This window comes from Genypterus blacodes, unplaced genomic scaffold (genome assembly GCF_046128005.1).
Source record: "Genypterus blacodes isolate CSIRO-AG114 ecotype Tasmania unplaced genomic scaffold, CSIRO-AGI_Gbla_v1 ptg000101l_1, whole genome shotgun sequence".
Lineage (NCBI taxonomy): Eukaryota > Metazoa > Chordata > Actinopteri > Ophidiiformes > Ophidiidae > Genypterus > Genypterus blacodes.
This window is the reverse complement of record NW_027466905.1, coordinates 12096-29948: the sequence shown is the minus strand read 5'-3', so window position 1 is coordinate 29948 and position 17853 is coordinate 12096. Positions and strand designations below refer to the sequence as shown.

At 49.0% G+C, this 17853-nt stretch overlaps 1 protein-coding gene across 1 annotated transcript in view; it reads right to left on the bottom strand.

The window, feature by feature from the left end:
• Positions 1–14729, bottom strand: part of LOC143008272 (leucine-rich repeat transmembrane neuronal protein 4) — a 67030-nt gene extending 52301 nt beyond the window's left edge. Inside the window, exons 1-2 of the mRNA XM_076159949.1 lie at positions 14708–14729; positions 12650–14211 (exon numbers count right to left, since the gene is read on the bottom strand). Coding sequence (XP_076016064.1) covers positions 12650–14211; positions 14708–14729 — 1584 coding nt within the window. The remainder of the gene's footprint in view (positions 1–12649; positions 14212–14707) is intronic.
• Positions 14730–17853: the final 3124 nt, after the last annotated feature.

The window sequence follows — 17853 nt, the reverse complement described above, 5'->3', positions numbered from 1 at the left end:
TTGGTCTCTTAAAGGGACAAGACACTTTTAATCAAATATATGTGACAAAGGTCAGCGATGTCAGAATGTAAACAAATATATGTAAACAACAACCCAGCGGCTCCACAAACAACCTTTGTCTGAAACCGAAGCTTGAGTGAATCCCTGAACCTTAAAGGACAAAAGTTTGAATCCCCGAGAACAAAATCAAAACAATGTGAAGCGTTTTATTCCACCAGAAGCCACACGACCGACAAAATGCCACCAGATCCTCATCCAATACGGAGAGGGCGACCGAGACGGAGGGTTGACATTTTGAAACAGTATTACAGGGCCACACGAGAGGGGGGGGGGGGGGGGGGAGCTTCTGGTAAAGGCAACTTCACCTCGACCCTGGCTCTCTCTCTCTCTCTCTCTCTCTCTCTCTCTCTCTCTCTCTCTCTCCCTCTCCCTTGCTCACTCTCTCTCTCTCTCTCTCTCTCTCCTGCTCTCTCTCTCTTTCTCTCTCCCTACCTCTCTCTGTTTCTCTCCCTCTCTCTCCCTTGCTCTCTCTCTCTCTCTCCCTCTCTTTCTCTCTCCCTTGCTCTCTCTCTCTCCTGCTCTCTCTCCCTCTCCCTTGCTCTCCCTCTCCCCCCCTCTCTCCCTCTCCCTCTCTCTCACTCCCCCTCTGTCTCTCGCCCGGTCTCTATTTCAGACCGTGTCCTCCCCCGGTGGAGACGAGAGGTCAGAAACGCGGGAAAAAGGGAGAAAAAAAAAAAGTGGAGGGTGATGATGAAAAAGATAGAGCGAAGAAGAAAAAAAAAAAAACTGGCAAGTGTTCTGTGGAAATGCGGCAGGGAAGTGAGATGACCTTGATCCACAAATAGCCCAGAAAAAAAAGAGGCGAGAAAGATGGAAAATCATCCCTCAAGATATTTATCATATTAGAGTCCTTTGGCAGATCGGTTTCATTTAATTATCGCCGTCTATTCTGTCACATTTCCTTGACTGCCATCTAATGGAGCGTAGTTAGGCCGGGCTCTGACTCTTTAAGATGCATGTGAACTGTTAGACCGCCCGTCAAATCTCATCCAATTAATCCACGCGCCATCTTCCGGTATTTGGAATGAGATTATTTATTCAGTGAACTGGCTCCCATAATAATAATAAGTCAGGATAATGTTTCAATAGAGACGCGGCGGTGAGAGACTGTGAGTGAGATCGATGTCCAGCCGCTCGATTAATGCCTCGTCGAATGCACTTTGGCTTCGCTTGAGAATGTGGAAACTTCAATTTATAGGTATTATTTTTAATGCAAATGGTTTGAGATAAAACCTAATCTTCTACCTCATCGTTAGTCAGCACGGCGTTAAACACTAACACCCACCTCTTCGTCACAAAGCTGAGACGCGGTGAAACACGAGCCGCAGCCCCCGACGTGGCACGGGGAGCGCGTCAACAGTCGGCGTCGATCAGCATTCAGGCCGCAGCCCCTCTGAGCGCTCAGGGCCCCGCCGCCGCCGCTGCTGGAATAACGGCCTCATTATCCCGACCGCAGAGCGAGTGGGCAGTGCCCGGGCCGCTGCGGGATGCGTCTTCTCTCAGAACGCCAGCGCGTGTAGATCATAACGGGCAGGGCGTGGGCGCCGTGCCCGTCCTCGCCGCCGCACAGTGACCACCTGCACGCCGAGGCTCCTCTATGTATCTCTCAAGACAATGCGAGGGCAGAACTCCCCGCCGCCTACAGCTGGGCCTTTGTCTGCTCCTCTAGCAGCGACGCCAGCTAGCAGCGCCCGCGCCTAAGCTGCCCTCTGCAGCAGCACACGCTTGTTTATCACCTCAAAACATATTGTCACTACCCCAACAAGCTCTCTGGAAGGGAGACAGAAAGGGAGAGGAGAGAGAGAGACTCACTAGAGGAGAGCGGGAAGGAACGGGAGGAGGAGACTGCAGAGTGAACCGGAGAGTGAGAGAGAGAGAGAGGGACTAATTAAGAAAGGCTGGATTAATTAGCCTTCCAGTCTTACCTGCCTCTGGTCGTCCCACTGAGCTCCACGCCAGCTCAGCCCCCCCTAACCGTCTCCCCAAGGCCGGCCCACCTATTGTTCCACGGATTCACCATCCATTCACAGCCGAAACCTGTCTTTCACCGACACTGTGGGCCGCTCTCGGGGTTTAAGACTCGGTGCATTACAGTAAACACCTAACAAAGGTGTGAAAGACTAAAAGAAGAAGTAAATATTTACTGCACTCTGCAGCTAATGATGCTTGAATTTAGAGTTTAAACCCTCAGTAATTGAGCGGCGCGGGCGCTCAGATCGTCCTATGGGTGCACATGCTTCAACACCAAACGTGTCAATATTTGTTAATTACATCTCATGGCGACGCAGAACGACACACACACACACACACTTGTCTGTAGAGCGCGTGGCGGTGTAGAGTCTCCACGGAGCTTCCTGAAGCACGCCGCCATCATCTTTGTTTCCCTTCTCACTCACTCATGTGTTACCCTGAGTAATTGAATTCATTATCAGTCCATCGCCAAACGCAGGGTGAAGGAGGAGGAAGAGGAGGAGGAGGAGGGGGGGTCTGGTTCACAGTGTTGGGCGGATACAATAAAGCTTCCTCGCCGTATTCAAGGCGACGTTTTCCACCACTCTACTCACTCCTTCGGCGTGATAAAAGCGGAGCGAGGCGGCTTAGGGAGAGACGGCGAGCGCTCGACGACTTCATCTTGATCTCCACTAAAACAGTCAAGGAGCCGAGTCCTCTTCAGCGGTTCTTCACCTCCTATCCTCAGGCGGAAGACAACAGGATGAATATGTATTGTGGGTCTTTGGCTTTGGGTTGCGTGGAAAGCTTGGCGGGGGGGTGGGGGGGGCAAAGTGGGAGACAAGCTGGTGTCGCCGTTCCTGGCCCTGATTGACGCTCCAGCTTGTAGCGAGTAATTCATTTTGAGAGGGAGGCACAAGTGCCGCTGCTCCAGCTCCCAGCACAAGTTTATGATAATCCTAATAAATTATGATGCGCTGCACCGACATTAAAAACTGTGATTGGCACTAAATCAAACCGGCTGTGCCTCTCGGGTCAGAGACGGAGAGACAGACTGACAGAGAGTGTGTGTGTGTGTGTGTGCTATCATGTGCTCCTCCATCCTCCAACTATCAATTGTTCCCCCTGTCCTCTAATCCTACATCACCACAGGTCCACCTACCAATTTCTCCCTCCTCTTCTCTTCTCTCCTCCGCCGCTATTCTCTGACTCGACGTGTCATTTCTCCACGGCGACCCTGCCACCTTCCTCTCTCAATAAGAACCACACCTTCCTCTCCCTCTCAAATATAAAGGACGCTCCTCGACAGAGAAGGTCCCGTTGTTCTCCGCCCTGCGTGTTTTGCCCGTTTTGTTTCGGCGGCTGATTGATGCCGGCCACCTTAATCTCGCCCGAGCACTCGTGCGTCCGGTGCAGATTATTCCGCCTTCATCATCCACAGCGGTCATAGGTCCCAAACATCAATTTGTTAACCCAGATCTGGTTATCCTGATGTTGATTAGTGCCCCGTGCGCCGCTTTTATGATGAGCGAATCAAAATCTCCTACCTGCCTTGATTAAAAAGAGAGAGAGAGAGAAATCTGCTGAAGTGTTTCATTTGTGGCAGCTCATTCTCTCATTTAGGAAAAAAAATGGGAATGTTGGATTTCATTAGCCCGGGTCAAGCACACGGCGACTTGTGTAATGGCTCCGGGTGTAGAAATAGCAGCCGCTAAAGGTTAGTATCGCTCCAGAGACGCACAATATGTCACGGCAGAGAGGATCCACGCGGCAGAGGCCATCAAGAAAGACGTTTGCGTCCACCGCGATGCATTCTGGGATACGCCCGTGCAAGTGACATCACCCGGTCGATAAAACTTAGCCGAGGAACGATCCTCTCCGCTTCTGCAGCACAGAGTCGCACATGTGTCCAACGCTCTTATGACGCTTTAAAAGACGCCTCGGCTTTTACGACGCTGCTCAGTATGCAGTTTGGTATATTTACTACCTACAGGTAATGTAACGGACCAGCCTGAGACAATTTATCACTGGGAAATCGCTGTGTACACTTAGATAAACCAATACGCCATGGTGAAGGCTGAGACGCTAGTAGGTAGTAGAGGTTGTAGTGGTGGAGATGAAGTTAGTGAAGGTGGTATCAATGTTATCGTGTTTAATAGTGGAGGAAGTATAGCTTAGTAGTTTGAGTAGAATCAGTGGTAAAGGTGGTAACACTTTAGGTCGTATAGTAATAGTAGAGAACATTGGTAGTAGTAGGTAGAGGTGGTGAAATTAGATAGTAGTAGTAGTAACATAAGTAGTTGCAGTAGTATTATTGTTCTTGATGACTGTACTGTGTGTGTGTGTTCAGACTCAGCTTGGTTCTACTTCGCTCGTCTCTCTATGCTGATCATGACCTCAGATCGATGCACACAGAGAAGGTCTCTGTCCCTAAGTGTCCTCCTTCAGTCCCTAGGTGTCCTCCCTCGGTCCCTAACTGTCCTCACTGGCTTCATGACACGATCAATCCCTCGGCTTCTCCATTGTCACTTTTGTCAATACGGACCTTTTATTACCTCACTAATCCGATCGATGAGAGGCAGCGTTATTCTTCACGGTGAGAGATGGCCTTCACATCTGACATTTGTAATGGCGGGCGTATTGCTTGGCCGGCTCCTCTTCTGGTTTGTGTATGGGAGATGGCCTCTTATCCTTCACCTCCACCCGCCAACTCTTTATCTTTCTGTTCTCACAGCAGAGGCCGACACTTGAAACGATGTGTGTGTGTGTGATGTGAAAAGGCTGCGTGCCGGACATGTGGGGATAGAATACTAAACTAGCAGATAGGAGAGTGGAAGTCATCAATCACGAGGCGTATACGTTTTTTCCGTGCGGCGGACCGACGGGCAGGCGGCGGCCGGGTCGACACATCAGAGGCCGAAGAGAGGGAAGCTGCAGGTTGACACGGACGGTGATTAACTAGAAAAAATACGTGCTCGACACGGCGAAGGAAAGGCGTTAAGGAGGAATACGAGACAATGAAACGAAGGCTGAGGGAAGCTTCTGACGTGTGGCGAGGGGAGGAGATGAAGGTTACTTTTTACACGAGCGTGAGTGGATGCAACGCGTGCAGCTCCAGACACCTACGCAACCGGAGAGAGATCAAACTGCAAAGGCGGAGAAAACTTCATTAGATTTGAGCGTGTTTACATTTGGCTCGACCTCCCGCCGACGCTTCCTGTTAGTTATTTTTTCTGTAAGCACGCAACAAAAGGACGGGAGCCGGACATCTGATTGCTCTTCATCCTGCCGTGTTGTAAATTTAGTCTTTCACAGCAAAGCAAAATGTCCTCTTTTGTCTTTTGTCTCCCTGGCACGAGGACAAATTTCTCATCTGGTTCTCAATCTCCTTTGCCTTCTTTTTTATTACAAATTAAACTGCTGACACGCGGCGTAAATCAAGGTACAGCTCTTCAGGACGGTGAGTCTCCGGCGCTCCCTGGCCGGCTGCTGCTCCGTTATAAATGGCACCTCGGCTCAGCCTGCGAACCCTCTGATGTAAATTATATATCAAATATCATTCGATTAGATGGATCCTGTAACTGAGGGGCCATCAATCCATTTTCTAAATCCACTTATCCTTCTGCGGGGTCACCTGGGGGCTCCAGTCGGGTATCCGCCAGGTGTGACCGAGTTTGATTTTTGAATTAATTTAGTTGTAATATGAGGAAGCCGGCGACTAGAAGACAGAAACTCACACTCAGGCCAGAATCCTGAATTTTCCGTTCAAGTACATTGTTCTGAAGTGAAATGATGATTTTTTTCAATAGTTTTTTATCCATCCGTTCCAGTCAGATGTGCAATATTGATTGTGAATGCACTGACCTCTGAGGAAAACACACCAACCTGCAGGACCTTGGCTCAGACTCTTTTGATAGGAGAAATAAATAAGTACGAGCGAGCGAGCGAGTCTTTGTGGAGAGACTGCTGCCAATCAACCTGTCCAGTCTGGATGGACCTAGATTGTCTAACAACGTCTCCTGTCTGTGTGTCGGCTGCTGCATCCTGTTGCCTGTGCTTGTCTGTCACTTCATTACCTGTCTCACTACCTGTCTCATCTCAGCCCCGAGTGTCCCGTCTGTCACACCTGCAGTGTTAATGACTTCACATGTTGCTGTTGGTAACGTTGCTGATCTATATAAGAATTAATAAGATGTCAGTTAGAATATGCTGAAATATGAGTTGGGTCCAATAGACGGACACCCATCAGAGTGCATACCTCAGCTAAGGCCAGACAAGCTTTGAAACGACTACAAAAACAGAACTTCATTTCAAATTATTAATAAATGATCCAATTATGGAATATCGGATCCATACCTGAAAATGTCCGTGTTAATCAGAACGGATGAAAGTACAATTTCCTACATTGAATCATGGATCAATATGTTCTTATCTCCTAATGCTCACTGGTTTGAGTGGTTTCACCCGAAAACCATTAATGTGTATCTCTTAATCTGCTGGTAAATTGGAAGCAGCTATAGATTTAGATTCGGTAATGTCCTTAGAATAATGAAATGAAGACATGGGGACCTTGAGCGACACACTGCTGTCCTTCATCTCTCAGTGAGTTTGGTGACACAGAGGTCCTATGGAACCTATTAAATAGAAATACAACGCCGGCTTCAGGAAGGTAAAATATTTTCATCTGACAGGCGGCGTTAGGCGAGGGTGACAGGCTAATTATACTCCACTCATTGTCAATTCATTAAACAGCACAGCGTTTCCCTAGCAAGCATGAAACAAGTCTGCACAAGTTCAGTGAAAGTCCTTCGATCGGCAACGAGTGTTCTCCGGACTAAAAAGGAGCGATTAAATCTCTCAGGACGGGGACGGCTGGCTGGAGCGCATTTATTTCTAGATTTTATGGCGCTTTAAGACCGAACAGATGTGCGCTTTTATAGATCCGAGCGCGCGAATGACTCATTTTCATCTTCGCTCATATGGTTTAACACATGGACGTTCAAATGTTGTGATTTATTAAGGAAGGCGATGGGAGAGGCTTCTGATTTGTGTTGTGTTGTTGTTATAAGGATGAACTCTGATAATATACATACGGTATATGTGTGTGTGTGTGCATGTGTGTGTGTGTGTGTGTGTGTGTGTGTGTTCTGGTACTTCTCGGATATTTTGGTCAGTGCCTTTAACAGTAACACACCATTATCCCACAACAGCCGATCAATAGCTGACATTTGTTCAGGATCTGGTTAAGGCTCTACATCTGGCAGACTAATCAATACCCTTGGATTCAGGCCACTTTCATGAAATTGCGGTGCGGTGACAAATGAGGACAGGAAACACGCAACAACCATGATGCAGACAGATTTGTTGTGTAGAGATTTGTCTAGAAAGTTAGTTTGTTGGGTCTTGGCGGAGGTATGAGCTCTATAATGAGAGCTCTATCGGTACGGCTGCTCTATCTGTGCCTTTGTGGCACGGCGGGAGGCTTGTGTCGGTTTGTGCTGATGTTCTCGCCGCAACCTGTGAACTTCTTTTCCCCGCCACAGAAGGAAGTGAGGGGGAGCGAAGGCTTTGAAAGAGACCAGTGGTGGAGAAATAATTGCTGAGAAGTTACAAATCAGATATGGATTCTAAAAGGATCAAAGATAACTGCCACTGATGAGAGGAAGAGATAAGCCAAACTCTCCAGCGACACGTTTGGGTTGCTCTGCAAAAATTGTAGGGAGGAGAAGAAGGCTTTTGTCTTTCCCTCCGCTAATGTAATTGCTATATTGGCGATCTGGACCCTCATTAAACACGGATCAAACGCCGGCGATGCGAAAAACTGACGGCGTGGAACCAAGAGTACGGAAGAGACGAGGAGTTGGAAATGGAGAAAGATGTTCTCGGGTGTTAGGCGAGTGCTGGAGTCTCCCACATGCAACTGATGTTGTCCCGGAGGGCTCCATCGCCCTTGGCTAACCTCCCGGTGTTTATTTTGATGTTTGTTCTAAGCAATTAACAATCTGACACCATGACCTTGGACTGGGGGGAGAGAGAGACGCAAACCAAGGAGAGCTCAACACGTGAAGGAGGACGACAGACGTGTTTGGACAGAAATGGGTACCGCAGACTTTTCCCTCATTTGAAAGTACATGCAGTGTTTCTCCATTTTAGCGAGTTGAACATGCTGAACCTTTGCGTGCCGAAGACCTGACTCGAAGAATCAAATCTCGACGGCAAAGCCTCTAATAAAACACAGCAATAAACCGCTCTCCTTCTTCTCCTGTCAGCTGATGCACTTTTACTGCTCCTGATCCCGCTGTGCCGCAGAATAAAACAGACTTACATCCGCACGGAATTTCCGGGAAAAGACGGAGGGTTTGCCGATTCTTCAAAAGAGCAACTTTAGATATGAAAGATGTGAGGGGACGCGTGTACGTTTCAATAACAGGAGGGGGAAATGAGAGTTATCCCTCAACTCTATCACAATAGTGTGTGGAGGAAATTATGCAGTGGAGATCAAACTGGAGATGACATCATGTAGGCGGAGCTTATTCTTAGTACAGGCTGTTTTTTCTTGAGTGACATTTATGTAGAAGTGCGTTAATGCTGACTAGCAGGGGTAGAGAACGAGCACGGCTCCTCCCCTTCGTGTGGCGTGTTGCTATCGTGACATCAGGAGATGGGAGAGCGATCTCATTAGGTCGCTCTGTCGGGCTCTGTGGTGTAAAGGGCAGCGCACTCAAGGAAAATTTGATAGCGTATTATTGCCATATCTTTTTCTTTAGAATGAGATGAGTTGGAGTTTATTTAAGAATAGGGACAACATTAATCACCCCGGAGCACAGATGTAATGCGGCGTGGCATTATAGCACGTTGATGGTTGCTGTTTGGGAAAAGGTCAGGGGGAAGATCTGGGGGAGGGACGGCAGGAAGTGAGAGGATGAGTAAGGCAGCTAGACGTATGGAAATTGTGTGAAAAGGACTGAGAGAATAGAGAAACTACACACACACACACACACACACGGGCGCGCGCTTATGTAGCAAAGTGTGGTAGGTAGAGATGTTGGGACTGCGGCCTCCTGCAGAAGAAGAAGAACACGTCTCCTGCTTACTTCAGGAGGTAAACTAGAGAAGAAGCTATTTGAGATGGATAAATATGAAATGATGAATTGAATCTCATCTCTGGGAACGCTGCAGCGATGGTGGAAGGTGGGAATTGTGAGCTCACTGCCAAACTCGCCGGCATGTCAAGCGGAGCCGCGGACCGATAAAGGGCGATAACGTGAGGCGGGCAGGGACGACTTACAGCCACGGCACCGGGGCCCCAAATGAAAAGAGGAGGCGACACGGGGGGGAATCGGCAATTCCCCACTAAGGAGGGATGAGCGAAGCCCGAGCTGCCGTGGCCCCGGAGTGTGAAGAAGAAGAGGCGAGGCTGAATCACGGGGAGAGTGCTGCAGGTGCACTATGGAGTGATTTATGTCTCGGTCGCCAGCAACGGAATGTAGAAACAAGAGTGAAGCGCATTCCGAGATGAACTCTGGGCTCTCTGGCCCGCTTGACTGATGGCTCCAGTCTCCCCTTGCAATGTTTTCAGATGAGACAGGGGGGATAGATAAGGTACGAGACAATGCATTCTCAAGGTGGATACCCTGAGGAACAAAATGGAGGAGAGCAGAAGCGAAACAGAGCTGCTAATGCGACATGAATTAGAGAAACGAGCGCCCGGCCTTATCTGGGCTCTACTACCAGCTCGTACAAATAGTTTACTTAATCATCGCGGGACTGGGCGTTGGTGTAGTTCTGCCACGGTTCTGCTGGAGGAAATCTGTGTGTAGGAAGTGCAACAATCCCCTACAGGTGGATTCAGTTAATGAGAAGATGGCTGAGCAGGTGAAGGGGGGAGGGAAGTGTGTATGAAATGAATTCCACCCTCAGACTCAAATTACAGTGTGTACTGCCTGGACCCAATGTGAAATTTCCCGCTACAAACACCCACACACATACACTACAAGTTCCAACTGCATCACACACTCAGATAACATCTCAATATATAATCAGCCTGAAGCTCTCCCGTGCTTACGCCGTATTACGCTGAGATGTATTTGAATTGCGAGCGCCCCCTTCTCCGATATAAATACGGCTAAATAATAAATGCCGAGTGCTTAAGAAAGGCGGTGCGATAGAGGAAAACACTAAGAATAAAGAAGCTTTCTGCCAACTGTCAACAAAAACCCAATATGAAATGAATAGAAAAAAGCTGAATAGAAGAAGAAGCTGAATTTAAGCTCTATAATGGGCCGATAGATTGCTGAGCTATTACATTGAATTTGCTTTCGATTGTGCAACTGTGCCGTTACCCTTTACAGGATCTAAGATGGGATCTGCTCTCTACTGTATTTGGCCCTCAATGATAAGAACAAACAGCAGCATTATTCCTGAAACCTTTATTTTTTTCTGGCCCCCCACAGATCTCAGCAGTGCGGCTTTGGCTCACAGCCTCTTGCTATTCTCTTTGTAAATTCCTCCTTCGGTTTGCTTTAAGACAAAAAAGAACAAAACTACTAAATTGCTAATTCAAATGAGAAATAAGACGGCGGTGATAGACGCAGGTGATTTTCATCTCAGGAGAGGAACGATCTCCTTACAGTGCCACCTGAGACCACACAACCCGTCTAGTAATGAACCCATCCCGTAGACTTCAGGCGTTAAAGACGTAAAACATCCTCCTCTTCCTCCGCTGATGATTTCTCTCGATTCTCGCCATTAGAGCCTTTTTCAGTGTTTGCTCAATATTTACTTGACTGACTGCCGGCGTTCATTTTCCAACAACATACAGGAACACTTGGCGTAAACAGGTTCAAGTGCCCTCTGCGTCCTTATATGGACTCCAAATCCTGTTATCATCAGTGACATCATCATCTCTGTAAACATCCAAATCCATATATTCCTCAGCTGTTGGTGGAACCTTTTTTTATTCCGTTTTAAGATTGATGTGTCACTGTTGAGGCCCAATCTTGGTGCGATGGGATCAAATTATAAGTTTTTGTTATTGCCTCAAGCCCCCTTGACATTCTGTTCATGCTGTCCTCATACCATCAAGTGTCTGTGATGTTCTGAGTTGCTGATTTGAGCAGGCGAAGTCCCGTTGGGGGTTTGCTGTTGGGTCGTTGTAATAAAAGATGTATCGGCCTTGAACATTTGTTTTAATGGAGTTTTACCTTTTAAAAATCGATGATAAATAAGAAGCTGGTTTGTTGGCTGAAAGGGGTGAAGGCCTCGCTGGGGGAGGCCGGGCTAATCAACCGCAAAATGGCAGCTATGAGTTGCGGTTCTTCTTTTGCAATCAAACCGAAACGATCACAGCCGCAACCGGGGTCGAGGGAAGCCAGATGGGCTGACAGAGAGAGAGAGGGAGAGAGAGAGAGGGAAGGATGGAGAGAGGGAGGGGGAGAGGAGTGTGGAGGAGCAAGCTTTCCTCCTCATAGCTATAATCGGGTGGGGGACATTCATACCCGTTCTTCCGGAGAAAGCTTGCTTGAAATTTCGTCCGGGGGAAAATTCCTGGAAAAACCTGGATAAGCAGTGATTTGCCAATATGAAAATGACACCGTGAGCCGTCCAGGACGGTTTCTCACACCAACTGGGTTTGGAAATAGGATTGAGCTTCTGCCGCCCACTTTGTGCAGTAGGGCTACCCGATTGCATATTTAACTGAGCCTGTTAAACGTGCAATCACCACGCCAACGGATTAATCTTCTCCAGAATCGGTGCTGGGAGAAGTCTGCAGTGGAAAAAGGGCTTATGTAAGGATGCTCTGTCAGCCACGTAGAGACAGAGCAGGGAGAGCTGCTATTCCCTCATTGCTGTCGTGTGTAAACATGACTTTAAAGAAATGTACTTGCCTGTGTGTACTAAACACTCAAAGGAATTCCTCCCTTCAGGGATTATCAACAATTGCTGCCTTCTCCATGTGAATTTATGTGAATCGTCTCTCATACAAACATGTACTTGGACTGTAAACATGTGTTCCGTATGTTTGCACTTTCTATCAATTAAGTCAATAAGTAAACAAGCAAGTGTGTGAAGGAAAGAGAAACACCACTGTAGGGATAGCATGAGCAGCAACGATCCACAGCTCTGTGCAGAGAAGTGTGAAGTCACGGGCAGAGAGAAGGACTATTCTGTGACCAGATCCTCTATTAGCATTCATATCCAGAGTCCTGGAGTGATCTTCACACCATTGGGCTATTCTTCCCACACAATGCTACTCATTAGGCGCTGAATAGCAGTGATGCTAACACACAAAGCACAAAGCCGTGAGAGCAACAAAAGACGGCCACAACCTAAACAAGCAAAAATGTGTGATTGCACACAAAGCCGGCAGCTCAGTTGGAGTGTGCGATTGATTTCGAATAGGAAATGTAATCAGTTTTATTCATTGCCTGTGCGCTTCTATCACCTGAATGTGCAAAAGTGCCATCTCATAAGAAAAGAACACGTTCCTATTGTGAACACACAAGTAAAGCTACATTCACTCTGCATTGATCATCTGCGGGTGCCAGGAACCGAGCAAACCTGCTGTTTGGAAGCAACCAGAAACCAAGGTGACGTAATCTATAGTTCTGTGTGGGCGTGGCGCTGTGTGGGTTCATACCTCGCATTCCCGGGAGCCTGAGATGGTGTAGGTGCAGGGTCCGGTCCCATTGACCAGCACGTCCATGGCCTCGGAGTTGGTGGGCTTGTAGTCCACATAGTACTCCTGCAGCGGAGAGCTCAGGGTGCGCTCCGTCTCTCTCGCTTTCTTGCGGCGCTTGCGGGCCGCCGCCGAATGCTCCTGCAGCTGCTTGACGCTGCTCGGGTAACGCTTCCAAGACACGTAGATCACCAACAGGATCATTGCCACCGATAGAAAAAGCGCAACACTTCCGGCGACAATCTTGTGGAAGGACACCGGCTCCAAGTCTTGTTCTGGGGGCGGCGCCACGGGCGGAGTAACAGCTGATGACGTGGGGCCTCCGTAGGACCCCTGCCCCCTCTTTCCAGAGCCGGTTGGTGAGAAGCGAACAGCTGGACGATGCTCAGTTTGGGCGGGAACGCTGGATGGTGTCGGCGGGACGCTCGCAGTTAGCGTTGTCACCTGACCTGAATAGCAAACGCCAAAAGCTTCCACAGCGTCCATCACTTTCTCACCCTGGGCTTTCTTAGGGGAGGCGCAGATCATGGTGGTTTCCTTCGCTCCTCTGAATTTTTTCAGCCAGACCACCAGAGGACAGATCCCAGGCCCACAGTCCCATACATTCCCCGCTAGGCTAATTGTAGTCAGAGAGATCCAGGCGTCCACCACCTCCTGGGAAACGTTGGTCAGCTTGTTGGAATCCAGGTTGAGGGTGAGCAAGTTAGGTAGGCATTGGTAAACAACAGCGTCCACATCGGTTAGATCGTTCCCAGACAGATCCAGTTTCTGAATGGAGGCCCAGGTCCAGGTCAGGCCCTGGTTCATCGAGCGGATGCGGTTCCACTGCAGGTACAGCGCCCGCAGGTTGTAAAGTCGTGGAAAGTGAGAGAAATTGATCTTTGAGAACTGATTATGCTCCAGATGCAGCTCGGTGAGTTTGACCAGGCCCGAGAAGGCGTTCCGAGTGATGCTGCGCAGGCGGTTGTAGCCGAGATCGAGGAACTCCAGATTTCTGCAGTCTTGAAATAGACGCATTGGAATGATTTTGAGAGAGTTTGAGCGTATGTGAAGGCTGAGGAGTTTACGCAGGCCCTGAAACTGGCCGGGCTGCAGGGCTTGCAGCTTGTTGTACGACAGGTCCAGGTTGCGCAAATTAGGGACGGGGTGGAATGTGGTGTTGTGAAGCGACGTGATCTTGTTGGAGCTCAGGATCAGCTCCTTCAGCCTGCGGACCCCCTGGAAGGCCAGTCCATCCACGGTGGCTATGTAGTTGTGGTCCAGGTAGAGCCAGATGAGGTGGTTGAGGCCCACAAACTGTCCCGCTCTGAGACTGGCCAGGCTGTTGTAGCGCAAGGACAGACCCTCGCAGCCCCCGGAGAGGTTCTTGGGGACGTCGCGGAAGGCGCTGGACTCACAGTAGACAATTTTGCCATCGCAGCGACAGCTCTTAGGGCACGGGCGCTCGCTCAGGGATGGATTCGCCGCCAGCCACACCTGCATGAGGAGTTGCACCACTAGCCAGCGATGCCGCAGAGCAGAGCCTGCAGAGAAAGAGGGGGGAAAAAGAGGAGAGGAGGAAGATCGTGAGTCTACAAGCTTCATTGTTTAACAGTAATTATTGTTTTTATTTCAAGTGGCGTTGTCAGAGTGTCTTGTTGTGCCTGGTGATGGTATCCAGCTGTCTCCGATCTAGTGAAGGAACATCTAACCTTTAAGTTTGATGTTTTCCTTCAGATTATGTGGCAACAACACACCCGCTGCCCAGACTCACACACACATTCACGCCTCCACAGCACATTGAGTTCTCACATTCCATCAAATGTCATCACATGGTTAATATACAGAGACTGTGAAGCTCAAGGAAGGATGAGGAAGAGGTGTAAAGGTCAGGAGGGTTATTAGCAATCACATCTTTATTATCTCCTCATGGTAGGAACAATGAATCGATCCTACGTCGGGCTGGAACGCACAATCCTGTTTTTTTATTAGGAATACTCCTCCTCTTCCTCTTCTGCCACCGCCGCTGCTCTTCCTCACCCCTAATACCTCCTTCATCCATACCGGAGCTGTATTTCACCCTGCTCCGAGGCTTATCAGCTCCCTGCCTGAGCCGCCACCCAGAGCTGTCAAAGGCCCTTTTGTTCCAGACCCTTTTACTTACTGCCGGGTCATTTCCCTCGGCTTTTACTCCAATCACACAGCTCCTCCTTTTCAGAGCTTTTCCCAAAAAAAATATGACGGATCCCTTGCATGATCCACGATCGTATTAACACCTACACCCCGACTGGAAAGTACACCCACCCCCCTTCCTCCTCCTCCTCTTCATCGAGCTGCACAGAACCAGTGCTCAGTCTGTCTCACACTTCCCAACATTCCCAAAGACGTGGATGTATTCCTGCCTGCCTGCCTGCCTGCACCTATAGATTCCTTATAGCTTTTCCCAGTGACCTTCTGAGGATGCGGTACAGTGAGCGCTTGGGCACGTCGGCCTCACAGACGTGCAGGCACGCCTCAGGGTCGTTATGTGTGTTTCTCAGGAGTTCAGCTCGAGTTCAGCGAAAGCCAAACAACGTCCCGTGGGTTCGGCGCTCGCTGTGAGAGCGACGGGTGAAAACCATCCAGTCAATCCGTCGTATCCAGCAGATGAGGGCGAGAAATGTTTACACTTTACTTGAGCTCACAGCAATCCTGGATCTTAAATAGACAAGATGTACATTTACAGAACAACCTGTCTCTCCTCTCCAAGCCTGTATACGGTTCTGCATTCTGGACTTTGCTGTCCGGCTCTGTAACAATCGATTCTAAGACCTTTTGCTTTAACAAACTCCCTTTGTATCCTAAAGCACAATTCACATCTGCGTGGATTCATTATTCCAAATTACACGGCTGTAGCAGTTAGGAATCGAGGCTTTTCACTGCCACATCTGTACAGAGCACAGAGTACAAACAGTGAAGTGTTCAGAGAAAGCAGCTTTGCAGTTTACTCCGTCATATCTGAGCCCATCTTATCTCTCCCCGTCTGCATTTGCATCCAGTCATCCACAAAGCCACCGTGACACGAGCAGCAAATACAGCAAAGAGAGAGAGAGGGAGAGAGAGAGATAGAGAGGGAGGGGGAGAGAGAGAGAGAGGGCCGTGTGTACAATCCTGGAGGCGTATCAATTTGCTCTTTAACCATTTCGGCTTTAATGGAACCAAAGCTTTAGCGTGAATCATCCCTCTCTGCTTCCTTCACCAGTCGGAATAGAAAGTCAATACAGACCCAATTTATTCAACCGCTCGTCTGCGCCCGCTAAGAACAACGGCGGCGCCGATCGTCGCCGTCGTCGTCGTCTCAGGTTCTGTAGACGTGGTCGGTCAGCTGACTGGAGGTCGTGCTGCCGTATCGCTCCTTGTTCCCGTGTGAGACAGAGTTGTTTCCATTAAGATCGTTCCCCTTTGCAGAGCCACTAATGATCTGTCATTAAGATGCATTGATTTCCCCTCGGATAGGTGGTAAGGGGGATTCGCTTCTTATGTCAGTTTCCCCTCTCTTTCCCTCTCTCTCCCGCCATCTCTGGCTTTCTTCTCAAAGGCTCATATCGCGGGGTCAGATCCAGCGAGGGGCCTTATTACCGATACTGGAGTGAGATGAGATTCATATGTGAGGGATTACGAGCTGTTCAGACTCGCTAATTGGCTCGGACACGTGGAACAACGCGTGTTCGCCTTGGCGAGCTCCGCGCCCGAAGAGAGAGAGAGAGAGAGAGAGAGAGAGAGCCAATAACCAACTCTGCCGGCTTTTTGGAGATAATTCCGACGTTGTACTCTGTAATCGCCGCGAGAGACTTGCGGGTAAAAAAAATAAAAAATCCTTTGGTATAGAGAGGAGGAACGACATCATGCGACATATGCTACCCAACATAGCCATTTTGTTCCTCGCCAAGCATCTGCTGATCCCATATGGGTACTGTGTGTGTGTGTGTGTGTGTGTGTGTGTGTGTGTGTGAGAAAGACTGTTACTGTTTTGAGTAATATCTTGCGTCGTTCCTTACAGATGGAAGGGATCATGAGTCTGTACAGATGATTTGTGTTGGTAAATTGATTGTAGCAGCAGATTTGCGGCCCGTGTTTCTTTCCCGCGGCGTCCCTTCATGTTTACGTCTACGCAAACACTCCAGCGCTACGCCGCTGTACCATCACACACAGCTTTTGTTCTCAAGTTTGCGAACGTGTAAGCTTAACTAATTTGCCGAAGGCGGCGGGTCGTCTTTGTGCCGGTGAGGCGGTAGAACAACAATGTTAATATCACCTAATCCCCCTGTGTAATGTTCCATGTGTGTCTAAGGCAATTTAACAGACAACAAGTTTGACTGGGGAACAGAACGCGTGGGCTGCTTAATTTCCGTGCGACACGTTTTCCAAATTTTCTGTTGCCGGCGTCTGAATCTGTGTCCCGGGGGAGGAGGGGGGAGGAGGGGGGGGGGGGGGCAGGCGGAGCGACGGCCCCCATGCAGCTTTTATTGCCCGTGTGCATAATGGGGCCCGGGCTTTATTAGAAGTGACGCCGCCATCGCTTTCAGATTGAGCCTGTGCCTCGCCGCCGCCACCACCGCCGCCGCCACCTCGCTCCCCTCGCTGACACTGTATGCGGCTTAATGAGCGCTCGGTGCGCTAATGCCTGTGTAAGCCATTTTCTCTCCACCGCCACCACTCTAATCTTATTCACAAAGGAACACAAGTCACCCTCAGATGTGTCACTCCCGGGGGTTTGAGCCGCTCGCTCTCTTACCTGATGTTCTCTTCCCCATTATAATTCCTCTGCCGTGGCTCTTTAGATGAACAGGTTCCACTCTTTATCTTGTTGGATTCTTGCTAGTTAGTCTTGCCCTTGATTTCTGTGCCATTTGTCTCCGTATGCATAATTTATCAGGCATTTGTTACTCCTCCCTCTCTCTTGTCTGCTTGTTGTCTAATCCTATAAGCTCCCTTTTAAAAAACCCTTTTCTTCCTGCTTCCATATTTGCAGACCCAACTCTTTCTTATTTACATGCACGGCTTTGGCCCTGACCCTGACACAGATCTCCTTCTCCTCCTCATTGTCTCCTCTCCCTCATATATATACGGTAATATGGGACGGATAGAAGCTAAAGTTTGTACGAAGGCGTCTGTGCGGTGCTTAGTTATGTAGCAGAGCGCCCTGC